Source organism: Bufo bufo, chromosome 1 (genome assembly GCF_905171765.1).
Source record: "Bufo bufo chromosome 1, aBufBuf1.1, whole genome shotgun sequence".
NCBI lineage: Eukaryota > Metazoa > Chordata > Amphibia > Anura > Bufonidae > Bufo > Bufo bufo.
This window is the reverse complement of record NC_053389.1, coordinates 109909886-109924151: the sequence shown is the minus strand read 5'-3', so window position 1 is coordinate 109924151 and position 14266 is coordinate 109909886. Positions and strand designations below refer to the sequence as shown.

General features: G+C 44.3%; 1 protein-coding gene across 3 annotated transcripts; it reads left to right on the top strand.

Annotated features, from left to right (window-relative positions):
- The first annotated feature begins 622 nt into the window (after nt 1-622).
- On the top strand, nt 623-12553 carry CCNL2 (cyclin L2). 3 transcript variants are annotated; one of them, XM_040427947.1, is made up of 11 exons: nt 680-902; nt 6722-6796; nt 6878-7011; nt 7095-7215; nt 7638-7702; nt 9538-9637; nt 9921-10025; nt 10128-10269; nt 10368-10485; nt 10694-10786; nt 11468-12553. In XM_040427947.1, the coding sequence occupies exons 3-11, from the start codon at nt 6911-6913 to the stop codon at nt 11811-11813; spliced, it is 1191 nt and encodes a 396-aa protein (XP_040283881.1). In that variant the 5' UTR covers nt 680-902; nt 6722-6796; nt 6878-6910; the 3' UTR covers nt 11814-12553. The 3 variants fall into 3 exon arrangements, with proteins under 3 accessions (XP_040283900.1, XP_040283881.1, XP_040283890.1); XM_040427956.1 differs by lacking the exons at nt 680-902; nt 6722-6796; nt 6878-7011 and adding an exon at nt 8748-8761 and having other exon boundaries at nt 7111-7215; XM_040427966.1 differs by lacking the exons at nt 9538-9637; nt 9921-10025; nt 10128-10269; ... (1 more) ...; nt 10694-10786; nt 11468-12553 and adding an exon at nt 8748-9340 and having other exon boundaries at nt 623-902; nt 6902-7011.
- The last annotated feature ends 1713 nt before the right edge of the window (nt 12554-14266 follow it).

Sequence of the window (14266 nt, the reverse complement as noted above, 5' to 3'; positions counted from 1 at the left end):
AGTAGTGTAGGTCAGAAGTGTAAAAAGTGGCCTGGTCATTAAGGGTGTTTAAGCTAGGGGGGCTGAAGTGGTTAAAGGGGTATTCCCATCTGAGACATTGGGGCATACATGACCCACACCTGGAGTTTTCCCAGGTCTGACCACCCCCAAGCGATATGCCCCCATAGTCTATGATGGGTATACCCCTTTAAGAACTCAGACAAGATGGCCACCTCCATAATAATGTTCAGGAAATGGAATAAAAAAAAAAAATGGCCCGTAAACTAAAAAAAGAAAACGGTTGTGTGAAAAAGGCCTTAAGCCCACTTTCACACTGTCCGTATTTATAAGCCATAGACAAGCTGTAATGGCGCCCCCCCCCCCGCACTAGCGCCTCTCCCCACCATTACCATTGATTAAAGCGAACGGACGCCGCCTCCCAATGCATTATGGGAGTTGTTTTTCAGAAACTCCAGGTTTGCGTCATCCGAGCGGAAATGGGCGGGACCAGCGAGCCGTTCAAGCACGTTCCTTGACGTCAGTCTAAGGATTGGCTCAGACTTTGAAGGACGTGCCTTTTACCCAATCAGAACAGAAACCGAGACGACGCTAGCCAATGAGAACGTAAGGGTTAGGCATTGAGAATTTGTAAAGAATCGCAGGGCAGCGCCGCGGTGGAAGCCAGAGTTGTGGAAGACGAGAAGATGGCTGCCGCGTCTACCGGCCCTGCCGATGGGATTCTGATCGGGGACAAGATGTACTCGGGCGTCCTGATCTCTCTGGAGAACTGTCTGATTCCTGAGGAGAAGTGCGCCCTCACTCCTTCCATAGTGGATGGCTTGGATCCAGACACGGAGACGGACCTGCGCTGTGTGGGCTGCGAGCTCATCCAGTCAGCCGGCATTCTGCTGCGGCTTCCACAGGTGAGAGCTGGCGGTGCCGGTGACGGCTGGGTGAGGTGTGGTGGGGTCGTGTGATGTGCCCCGGGGGTCGTGACTGGGTGATGTTCCCGGAAATGAGGCTGCGGCCTACATCGGCCGTGAAGCCTGTTCTAGAGTGCGTGGCAGACAATGGCGGCGGAAGGCAGACCGGTTCATGAGACGAGATGGAGGCGAGTGTAGTCAGGCGAGGCCGCGGTCAGCCCGCTGTGTCTCAGGGCATAGGCCCGCTTCTAGTACCCGCTGCCGGACTATCAGACAAGATTAATAGACCGACTCCCCAACATGGGATTATTTTTTTTAAATTTTTTTTAACTCTTTATGGGTCATCTCAAAATAAGGGTGCATTCACACGTCAGTATTTTTACCTTTCCAGATAAACGTTCCTGTTTTTTGCGGATCCGAAAATCTGGATGACATGAGGATGCTTTTAGCATGTCGTCCACATTTTTGACGGATCCATTGACTAGAATGGGATGACGGAACGCAAAATCGGACAAATAGTAGGACAGGGTATATATTTTTTTTCAGGATCCTAATAACGTAACCCACGGAATCGGAGAGCACCATGAGTGCTGTCCGATTATTTGCGGATTCCATTGAAAATAAATGGATCCGCATAAGGTTCCGTTTTTAATCTGAACGGATGTGGAACACCAAAACGGACGTGTGAATGGACCCTAAACTGCAATATGATGACCTAATAAACCCGCACTCCAGGTCCCGTGGCGCGTCCGTATGGTTATGTTCACACGGCTGATATTTCAGCGCAGGTTTTGTGATGAACTCTGACGAAATTCCACTTTCTGATGTCAATGGGAAAACCGCCCTGTAGATCTGAAATCTGTGAAGCGCAGGGGGGAAAAATGGCGTATGTCGTCTTGGTGTGGGTTCTGTGTGCAACTGGCTGGCCACGCGTGGCTTAGAGACATCGAGTGGAACTACAGCTCGTGAGCATACCCTGGGGTGGGTGCTGCTGGTGGCACTTCACTGAACCCCACCATGCAGCCCGTGACCTGAGATATAGACCCCGGTGTGGGGGGACAGCCTGTGTGATGTGTATTAAAGGGGTTGTGCGGGGGTAGTGACCTATCCTCAGGGAGCCCACATCCGATTGGCTGATCCGCTGTATGATGAGGTATTGGTACCCGTGTGAGCCATAAAGGATGAAACGCGCAGGTATCCTGAAGACGTAGTGCTGCAACCCTGTCAAGCAGCTAAGGCTACTTTCACACTCGCATTTTGGCTTTCCATTTATAGGATCCGTTCAGGGCTCTCACAAGCGGTCCACAACGGATCAGTTTTGCCCTAATGCATTCTTAATGGAAAAGGATCCGCTCAGAATGCATCAGTTTGCCTGCGATCTGTCTCCATTCCGCTCTGGAGGCCGACACCAAAACACTGCCTGCAACGTTCTGGTGTCCGTCCGACGCAACTCAGCCAAACGTTTTTTGTAAATTGTATGTGGAGCTGTTTATTTCTGCAGGACGGCACAGGGATGTCCGCGGCTGTATGTTCTATTGCCTGTTTAGCGGAAAAATATTGACTTTTTAATAGTGGGGTGCGACGTGCAGGTGGACGCTTATGGCCGATATCTAGATCTGGTTGTGGGCATGAGGCCTTAAAGGGGTTCTGCAGTTTCTTTAAACTGATGATCTATCCAGCTGTTTGAGAAGGCAGCGGCGCTCCGGCCTTATCTTGTTTCCCTCAGGCCGAGTGACGTCACGACTAGAATCACTGGGCGGGGCGGGGCTAAGCTCTGTTCACTTGAATGGAGCTCAGTCGCGCCCAGGCCAGTGATACTAGTCGTGACATCACTCGGCCTGAGGGAAACAAGAGAAGTTCGCGGCGCTGCTCGAGCGCCACTGCCTTATCAAACAGCTGATCAGCGGGGGTCCCGGGTGTCGGACCCCCACCGATCAGATGCTGATGATCTATCCAGAGGCTAGATCATCAGTTTAAAAAAAACTGCAGAACCCCTTTAATCCACAACCCAATGCCAGGAAACCTGGGGTAGGCACGAGGTGAGCTGTTCTAGGGATTTGCGCTAGGCGGTTGCTGTTCAGCGCAGGATATAGGATCCATATTCCAGCATCCATTGTACAGATGATGGAACGTTGCACATGGATATGACGCAGATCCTATTCCATTTCCTGAAGGTGACGTCACCGGTTGCATGTTTATCCTCCTTTGTTTTGGGGCATTTATGCTTTGATCACCCCCTACATCTCCCAGTTGTTTGTCTTATGGGGGGGGGGGGGGTTGTCTTGAGACCGCCTAGGACAGTTTCTGCTGACGTCTGTGATCTGTTTAGATCTGTGTATGTGGAGATTTCTATAGTTACTGGCTGTAGCTTCCGCATGACTTTATTTGGGGGAGGGGGGATTAAGAGGTTTCACATGAGGAGGGCAGCCCGTCAGTATAGGTCTGTGGAGGAGGCCGGGACATGACGTCTCTCAGCCAGCTGCTCCTTTGTTCTGTTTCTGAGAAGGCGAGACTGCCCTGTTCTGGAGGAGCACACGTCACGCTCACCGCCCGGCCGCCGCCTGCTCTCGGCATGTGAGCTGACTCATGTCTCTGATGTTATCCCGTGTTACGAAATGGTTTTTCCGTGTGTCCCAGGACATGACACAATGTGTACAGTAGTTAGGAAACCTGTCGGCTCTGGATCCCCCTCCCGTTCTGACACCTCCTGCGTTCTCCATTGTGTGTGAGCTCAGGAGTCCTCTCAGTGCCTTTTACTACGTAATGGTACTTGCCGTCATGTACACGGGGTCAGTGGTGACGCGCTCATTCAATTTTAAGCTGATTTCACGTTGGGGTTTTGTGCGGGAAATAAAATGTGGTGGCCGTTGCTTATTTTTCTCCTATACACGAGTCTATACGGGGAGAAGAATGCCTGTCAATTGTGACCAGAAATGACGTTTGTAGAAAAACAAAAAGCATTAATTTTTATTTTTTTTGAAGCCCAAAAAATGCAGCTGAACACTGTCAGTTATCGTCTTGCAGCAGGTTCATGGCGGGTAGATCTAAAGGTCTGTCTGCAACCACCTTAAGAAATGAGGCAAAACACGGATTTTGAAGAACAGCAGGTCGGGCATGTGCACTCCTGCTCCATTTCTCTATCAGACGGCTGGAAATGGTGATGTACTCGTCTGTCTGCGGCAGTCCTGTAGAGATGAATGGAGCGCAGTGCACGCGTCTGTCTCTTCACTTCTGTGGGACATGGAGTGCTCTGTCAGACCCATGTAAGTGAAAGGAGCAGAGAATCGATGTGCACTACCACTCCATTCCCACAGGGGACTCGGATCGCGGCGGGATCCAGTGGTTGGGCCTCCAGACATCAAACATCAATCACCTATCCTGTGTCATGAGGATTTTGAAAGGTCTTTGTCTTGACTTGAATGGTTTGTGACTGCAGTTTTCCCCATAGTCTTATATTTTATTTTAAAGGGAGTCTTTCACCTAAACTGACCATTATAGAACACTAACACCATGATCTGCATTATTGTCCCCATATTGGAATGCTACTTACCGTATAGCTGTCCGTCGCTTATTTTCGCTAAAAAAAAACTTTTATTTAATATGTTGGGTTCAGAAGGTGCCCAGGGGCGGTGTTCAAGCGGCCGGTGCCCAGGCCCCTCGTCGCTTTTCATATGAAACCCCTCCCCTTTCACCCCTCTGGCCCGCCCTAGGTTCTTCAGTGCCGTTCACAAGATTCGATGCGCCTGCGCACTTCATTCCCCATTATGTGCAGAGGCACAAGAGCGCTTAATGAGGAGGATGTAATCAGAAGAACATAGGGCGGGCCAGAGGGGTGAAAGGGAAGGGGTTTTATATGAAATAAGAAGAGGGGCCCGGGCACCGGCCGCTTGAATGCTGCCCCTGGGCACCTTCAGAACCGAATTAACATATTAAATAAGTGTTTTTTAGCGAAAATAAGTGACTGACAGCTATACGGCAAGTAGCATTCCAATATGGGGACTATAATGCAGATCATGGTGTTAGTGTTCTACAGGGTGGGCCATTTATGGATACACCTTAATAAAATGGGAATGGTTGGTGATATTAACTTCCTGTTTGTGGCACATTAGTATATGTGAGGGGGGAAACTTTTCAAGATGGGTGGTGACCATGGCGGCCATTTTGAAGTCGGCCACTTTGAATCCAACTTTTGTTTTTTCAATAGGAAGAGGGTCATGTGACACATCAAACTTATTGGGAATTTCACAAGAAAAACAATGGTGTGCTTGGTTCTAACGTAACTTTATTCTTTCATGAGTTATTTACAAGTTTCTGACCACTTATAAAATGTGTTCAATGTGCTGCCCATTGTGTTGGATTGTCAATGCAACCCTCTTCTCCCACTCTTCACACACTGATAGCAACACCGCAGGAGAAGTACTAGCACAGACCTCCAGTATCCGTAGTTTCAGGTGCTGCACATCTCGTATCTTCACAGCATAGACAATTGCCTTCAGATGACCCCAAAGATAAAAGTCTAAGGCGGTCAGATTGGGAGACCTTGGGGGCCATTGAACTGGCCCACGACAACCAATCCACTTTCCAGGAAACTGTTCATCTAGGAATGCTCAGACCTGACACCCATAATGTGGTGGTGCACCATCTTGCTGGAAAAACTCAGGGAACGTGCCAGCTTCAGTGCATAAAGAGGCAAACACATCATCATGTAGCAATTTCACATATCCAGTGGCCTTGAGGTTTCCATTGATGAAGAATGGCCCCACTATCTTTGTACCCCATATACCACACCATACCATCAATTTTTTTGTTCCAACAGTCTTGGAGGGATCTATCCAATGTGGGTTAGTGTCAGACCAATAGCGGTGGTTTTGTTTGTTAACTTCACCATTCACATAAAAGTTTGCCTCATCACTGAACAAAATCTTCTGCGTAAACTGAGGGTCCTTTTCCAATTTTTGCTTTGCCCATTCTGCAAATTCAGTGCACTGATCTGGGTCATCCTCGTTGAGATGCTGCAGTAGCTGGAGTTTGTAAGGGTGCCATTTGTGAGTAGCTAATATCCGCCAAAGGGATGTTCGACTAATGCCACTCTCCAGTGACATGTGGCGAGTGCTACGCTGTGGGCTCTTGCTGAATGAAGCTAGGACAGCCACTGATGTTTCTTCATTAGAGACAGATTTTATGCGTCCACATTTTGGCAAATCCAACACTGAACCAGTTTCACTAAACTTAGCAAGCAGTTTGCTAACTGTAGCATGGGAGATGGGTGGTCTCGTAGGGTGTCTTGCATTGAAATCTGCTGCAATGACCCGGTTACTGCGTTCACCAGACATCAACACAATTTATATCCGCTCCTCACGTGTTAACCTCGGCGACATGTCAATGGCTGTAAACAAAGAAACCTGTAAATAACTCATGAAAGAATAAAGTTACGTTAAAACCAAGCACACCATTGTTTTTCGTGTGAAATTCCCAATAAGTTTGTGTCGCATGACCCTCTTCCTATTGAAAAAAACAAGTTGGATTCAAAATGGCCGACTTCAAAATGGTCACCACCCGTCTTGAAAAGTTTCCCCCCTCACATATACTAATGTGCCACAAACAGGAAGTTAATATCACCAACCATTCCCATTTTATTAAGGTGTATCCATATAAATGGCCCACCCTGTATAATGGTCAGTTTAGGTGAAAGACTCCCTTTAAGCACTTCTCCTCGCTGCACTTGACATTCTCACTTTGTTTTTCTTTTTTCATGATCCGTCCGTAGTTTTCAGCCTGCCAGTACTGTGGTGCTTAGTCTGGTGTTTCTTCCTTTCCAGGTTGCGATGGCTACAGGACAAGTATTATTCCAAAGGTTCTTCTATTCAAAGTCGTATGTAAAGCATTCAATGGAGGTAAGAGTCTTCAAACGTGTTCTAGGTCTCTGGATTTCTGTGCTCCTTAACTCATTGACTATTTGTTCCTGTAATCTTCAGCAGGGTGTTGTGTTCTCTTTTTAGCACGTTTCAATGGCCTGCGTCCATTTGGCGTCCAAGATTGAAGAGGCACCGAGGCGCATTAGGGATGTGATCAACGTGTTTCATCGCCTTCGACAGTTAAGGGAGAAGCAGTAAGTTCTTCCTGCAGCTTTTCACCCGGCAGTCGTCAGTACCCATTGATTTCATCTAACCGCTTCAGTCTGTCTCTTTCCAGGAAGCCGTCACCTTTGGTGTTGGATCAGGAGTATGTGAACTTGAAGAACCAAATAATAAAAGCCGAGAGGAGGGTCCTAAAGGAATTGGGCTTTTGTGTGCATGTGAAACACCCTCATAAAGTGAGTACCTATTGTACTATTTCACACTGTACAGGGGGAGGCAGTCGAGACACCCGCATACACATTAGGTAGTCGTTCAGCCCTACTGAGAACAATGGGTTTGGCTTTGAGGATATTTTTGTGCAGGTTTTTATTTCAGACTTTTTGGTGAGCAGTTTATGCTTGTAAATTGATTGAGGGTCACTTGGTTATTGCATAGGAAAAACTGCCGGTCCATCCATATTTCCCCATACTGTATTACATGTCACCCATTACCATGAGCTGATAGATGGTCATCAAAATTGAGGAGATCGGCAGTGTATGTAGGACTGTAAATTCATCATGTTTGAAGTAAATGGTCTGAAATGATCCCCACTTTTTTCTAGATGAGCGAACATGGCTGCATAAAAGTGTAACCTGTTTCTTTTTCTTTTCTCCTTTAGATAATTGTAATGTACCTGCAAGTTTTGGAGTGTGAACGCAATAAGCATCTGGTCCAGACTTCATGGTGAGTTGCTTTCTTTTTGTCGCTGTCTAAAGGACCTGTACGCTTCAGTTTATCCCTTGCACGTTACCTGCAAGCAATGCTCTACAAGCCCTGGGGCATCACAGACGTTTAACTGTTCACTCGATTGCAGCCGTTATCTACTCTTGACTGTAGAAGATCTGATTGCCTTTGGCTGAAGGAGAAATGTATGAGGATCTCTTCAGCTTACCCATATTTGGAGTGAAGAGCTGGGAGAGATTTGAAGTGTGCCTTCTGCCTGTCTTGGCGCATTTTCAAGGCTCATCTCATGGTTTTGTAGAGCAAGTGGAAACCCCCAATAATAATCTCTTGTAAATGTAGATCACAGAACATTGGGGGTCATTTATCAAAGACGAAAATTTATCTCATAGCCCCTGCACTGCTGGAGGATGTTCCTAATTTATCACGAGGCCCACTCCTTGTCATGAAGTAGACGCATCCTCCAGCAGTCCGTGCGCCTGGATTGAAAACTTCTTGTTTCAGACTGGAGTGGTTTTCTTTCATCATTTACACATGGAAACAGGAGTAAGTGTTGGTGAATTTGATGGGGCTGAGGGCCCTACCACTCCCTGAGCGGGCGTTTAAAGTGTCATAAAACTTAGACTTTTGCACCAAAAATTAACATAAGGAGTCTTAGTAAATGACCCCACTGACTTTCTAAGTGACTGGCATTACAAATGTTATAGAAGTATATATAAAGACTGAGAAGCTATTCTGTTAGTTCAGCATCTGATCTTATTGTATTGCTATGTGTCTAACATATTTGGCTTCTTACTTGTACCTTGGGTTTATCGACTGCTCATGCTCTGTTTGCCTTGAAGGGTTGTTCCTGTCTTATAAAGTTGTGGTGTATCCCGTCACTTTATAAGATGGAGGAAAAACCCTTTAAATATTTTCTCATGAGGTTTAAGATATGTCTCAATTCTTGATGGGGGGGGGCGGGGGGGATGCTGACTGGTGCTATTTATTTGTCGAATGGATGGAGAACCTATTTTAACTTTTGTTTTCTGTACTCTTTTGATCAAAGGCTAGCCTCTGAGGGTAAGTGACTAAGACTTCTCCTCTGCTGTCCAAGCGCTTTGGTGCAGGGATAGCTGCCGTCTTCAGTCAATCCCAAGCAGGTTCCCCAGAAACGAAGGTTGCCTCTGGTCAGGTGGTATACATCCAGCGGACTGACGGGGCTCACCGCTCCTTGTGGTTTCCTTTCTTTTCATGACCTCTCTTTGCAATGAAAAGTAGTCTGTTTAATTTGCTTGCTTTGATTTTGTAGTTTATTTTAATGCAGAAAAATAGATAAAATGCCATTATAGTTACTTATATTGTATATTAACCTCTAACTTATAACAATGGTTTATTCTAAATGTGAAACCTTCTTTTTGTATTTTAAATTTCACTGACCAGTGTTTAGCATTGCTGTTCCTTTGAAATTTGATTGAGAATCTGTGCCCTATTTTGCAGCATAATGTCTTTTTTAAAGATATATGGGACACCTCAGAAACCCCGTCACATGTGGAGGTTCTGTGAATGTTGCTGGAGACCTCGTAAGCAGGCCTGGCTGGAACCACACGGCCAGTGGATGATTTCAGGACTCAGATCTTTCCATCTGGATATCTGGGATGAAGCCAACAGTGACCTGTCTTACCAGCGCTGATTTTAGCTGCTCATGTATAAAAGCCATTTAGGCTTATCTACAAAAGTTAAAATATGTTCTCCATCCTTCACAAGTTTACATTTGTATATGTTAAAACACCTAATTACCACAATACTGTAAATCGTGTCTGTCTACAACATTTTTTGCTTCTTTTGTGTGATTTCAGGAATTACATGAATGACAGCCTCCGCACTGATGTCTTTGTGAGATTTGACCCTGAAACAATCGCATGCGCCTGCATTTATCTGGCGGCAAGAACGCTGGAGGTCGGTATATACCAAGGAGCATACTCTTTTTGTATGCTTGTTGAGACGTTAAGGATGCCTTCACACATACTGTAATTTTCAACTACAGACAAATTGGATGCAAAATCTGCCTGCCTTACATGGGGATTAGGATGCGGTTTTACCCTGTGCTATGCAAAGGGTCAATTCGGCATCCCATGTAAGACGTGGATTTGTCTGTACCAGAAAATGACTTAAGTGAAGTCAACGTTTAAGCATAAAAATGACTTGTGTTGTGAGGATAATTGAAGCTTTGTCTTTTTAGATATGCCTCCCAAATCGTCCTCACTGGTTTCTTTTGTTTGGTGCTTCTGAAGAAGACATTCGGGAGATCTGTCTTCATATTTTAAGGCTGTACACTCGGAAGAAGGTATATAAAATTCGAACATCCACAACATACTGTACAAATCAATGCATTGTCCTCTATGCTTGCATGTATGACTTGATCAAATGTGTTTTTATTTTATTACAGGCTGACTTGACGGATCTGGAAAGTAAAGTTGATAAAAGAAAGCTGATGCTTGAGGAAGCTAAAGCTAAGGCAAAAGGGTTACTGCCTGATGGGACTCCTCGTATCGACAATGTCCCAGAGTTCTCGCCCAATGTGAAAAATGGTACGTTGCAATATTTATATATATATATTTTTTTATATCACTCCATGTTTATTTTGTAGGTCTGCCAAAATGACCTGCCAAATTATTTCTTTTTGTAGTTTCTCCTAAGGAAGGGAAATCGGGCAGGCCGTCACCTGTCTCTTTACATGCACTGAAAAATGTCAAAAGAAAAGTAGAGGACTCAAAAGGGACCACATCATCGAGCCCCGTAAATGGGTAAGTTGTAACTCCTGAACAGCTATTTATATAGGCATGAGGGCAGGTATTATAGTCCAGGCCTGTACAAGCACTTTCATGCAGTGCATCGAAGGCTGGTTCCCGAATTAAAAAAAGTAATTGCCGTGTGAAGGTGGTAACTTTTCCAGGTTTAGCACTGTGCATTTACACAACTGTCCTATTATTGACTGGTGTTTTCTTGTAACAGTGTTACAAAAGGAAGAGAAAGCAGAAGTGGTAGTAGAAGCAGAGACCACAGCTACTCCCGTTCTCACTCGCGATCTGTGTCTCCTAAGCGCAGGTGAGTTTGTAACATTGTAATATGTAATGTCTATAGTACTTTAGAACATACATGGGTTCTTGTTTGTTGTGGGCAGACTGCTGAACGTGACTCAAAGAAATGTGCGTTTGACATGAACGGCAACTGATTTAAAGGGGTATTCCCATCCTGGACTAGTGTTGTAGGTGTGGGTCCCACCTATGAGACCCCATCTATACTTGGAACAGTGCATGCAGAGGGTGCACCAGGCATGTGCGGACGTCCTCCATTCATTTGTGTGGTACTGTGAAAATAGCTAACCAGCGCACACAGCTATTTTTGGAAGCCCTGTTGAAATTTATGAGAAGTCTACCATACAAGTGTGGCCAAAACTCCATTCACTTCTATGGGGCTTAGGGAAATGGCAGAGCCAGCAGTCCCATTGACATAAATGGAGGGTGAACGCGTGGTGTGCACTCTAGCACTTTGCAGGCTCTGTTCTAAGTATAGGTGCTGGTCCCAGAGGTGGGACCTGCACCTATCAGACATTGGGGGCATATCGTAGCGGTATGTCCCCAACGTCCATGATGGGAATAACTATTTAAATATGTTGTCTATGAACAGACATGTGGCATCCTGTATATGATGTGTAGCAACTTAGTCTGTGGCCTGAATGAAATATTACAATGAGCCGGTTACTAATCTTTTACGTGTCTTCACCAGGAAAAGTAAAAGCTACTCTACCTCCAGCGGTTCAAAATCTCGCAGTCATTCTAGAAGTCGAAGCGACTCTCCACCTCGAAAAGCAAACCATGGCTCCTACAAAAGTTCCAAAAGCCAGTTATATGCTAAGGGTAAGGACTACAAATACACTGGACATAAAAGAAGATCCCGGAGCAGAAGCTCCTCCCCTCACAGCCGCTCACATGGAAGTCCAGACTCTGGAAAATACAAGAAGAAAAGTCACTACTACCGTGACCGTCGGCGGGAGCGTTCCCGGTCTTACGAGAGAGTGCCTCATCGGCACTATGACCGTGATTACCCGGGTCACAGTCATCACCGAAGATGAAAATACTGCTACAGTTACTTCTGATATTTTGACTTCCACCTAATATGGATCATAATCAACGATAGAAATGTGGAGAAACTGACCTTCCAGTCGGCAATCAGATTACATATTGGTGCTAATTGACCAACTGAGACTATAGTGTTTTTTGTTTTTGTTTTTTTTCTTCTGCCCCAGTGATTAGAATGGAATATCTGACTGGGAGAGACGTTCTGGTTTACAGCCCACATTTTGAAGAAAGACATTTTAGAAGGAAGTTGAACCACGCATAGGCTGTCTGTAAATCGTCGAACTACATTATAGGTGTAAAAGTTTTATTATAATAGACCTATATTAGGTCACAACTGAATGTTTTTTGATTTTTTTTTTTTTTTTTTTGTCACGGAGCATGGCCTTAGCGTTCTGAACATATGTAAATAGCTACATGTTACATGTCTCCGATGAGTGTGCAGGACATTGTCAGTATAGGTGTGATGTACCTCGACACGTCTGTACAATAGATCATTTTATACCTTTCCATGCCCGTGCCGGACACGTGCAGTCACTCGTACTGTCTTATGACTTAGACGTACATGAAATTCTACTCAGGATATTTGATAGCTCAAATATATTGAAGATTTGTCTTTCTGCTTGTTTACCAGATCTACCATGAAAACCAACCACAGCCAGGCCGTATCAGTTTTATTGGTATATCCAAGCTGTATTCTTCATTATTCATTAAAGTATTGGATTTTATATTTAAATGTTGTTCTTTGTTCCTATGTGACTTGCTGACTCTTCCAGTGATGGCACTAGAACTATATACCGGTGTCATGGGTTGATGAGTTTAGAAAACAGAATTCCTTAATCCCTTCAATAACCAAGCCACTTTTTACCTTGAGTCCCATGCCAATTTTTGTAAATCGAACATGTTACTTTGTGACTAACTTTGGAACACATTAACTTATATAAGCGATTCTGAGATTTTCTCGTGACACGTTGTACTTCATGTTAGAGATAAATTTGGGTCTATCTTTTTTTTTTTTTTTCTTTATAAAAATAAATAAATCTGAATTTACAGAAAATTTTGAAAATTAAAAGTAGAGATTCAAATTTAGAAAATTGCAAAACAGAACTCCTAAATTAGGGTACTTTCACACTTGCGGCGTTGGATTCCTGCAGGCAGCTCCTGTATTCCTCGGCAATCTGTATGCAAACTGATACCGTTTGTAGGTGGATCTGTCTCACAAATGCATTGCAATACTGGATCCTTCTCTCGGAACACTTGGGGCCGGATCCGGCATTAATGCATTTCAATGGAAAATAATGCCCACGTTCCGGCAAGTGTTTCGTAATTTTGGACGGCGAAAGCTGCGGTATTTTCTCTGCCCAAAAACCGTACAGTGACTGAACTGAAGACATCCTGATGCATACTGAATGGATTGCGCTCTATTTAGAATGCATTAGGATAAAACTGATCAGTTTTTTCCAGTATTGAGCTCCTGTGACGGAACTCAATAACAGAGTTTAATTTATATTATTTTTAATTAGGAAGTTAGAAGGCTTTGAACTTTAGAAGCAATTTTTCTGATTTTTCAGGAAAATTTCCAAAAAAAACACTTTAAAAAGAACCAATTCAGTTGTCATTTTGAGGGACTTACATAGTTGAAGCCTCCCATAAATGACCCTATTTTACAAACTAAACACTTCAAATTCAATACTGATTTTACAGACTTTAATTCTTGTGGAACACCTGAAGTGTTGAAGGAAATTGGAGGTGAAATTTCAGAATTTAACTTTTTGTAGATTTTTCATTTTTCCTGTAACATGGCAAGGATTAACAGCAAAGCAAACCTCAATGTTTGTTACCTTGATTCTGCAGTTTACAGAAACACCACATATGTGGTCAAAAACTGATGTATGGGCATGTGGCAGAGATCAGAAGGGAAGGTGCGCCATATGGCTCTTGAAGGGGAGATTTTGCTGGAATGGCTTTTGCATGCTATGTCGCATTTGAAGACAACCTGAGGTAACCTTACAGTGGAAACCCCAAAAAGTGACCCAATTGGAAACTACACTCCCACTCTCACCCCCTTGGAACTTTTCAAGAGATGTAGTGAGCACTTTGACCAAAAAGGTGTTTCACAGAATTCATAAACACTTGGCTGTGAAGATGAAAACCCAATTTTTTTGGGGAGAAAATATAGCTTTAGACTAGAGTTGTTGCGATACCAAATTTTTGATTCGGTTTCGATACCATGAAAAAGTATTGCGATACTCGATACCATTCGATACCACGCGAAAAAAATAAACAAAAAAAGCCACGTGCATTCCTCATTTTTAAAAATGGCGAATCGCGCAGTTTTTATTTTATTTTTTCTGTTCCGGCATTCACCACCTAGATTTTTTTTTTATATTTTAATAGTTTGGACTTTTCTGACGTGGCGATGTAATATGTTTATTTATATATTTTATAT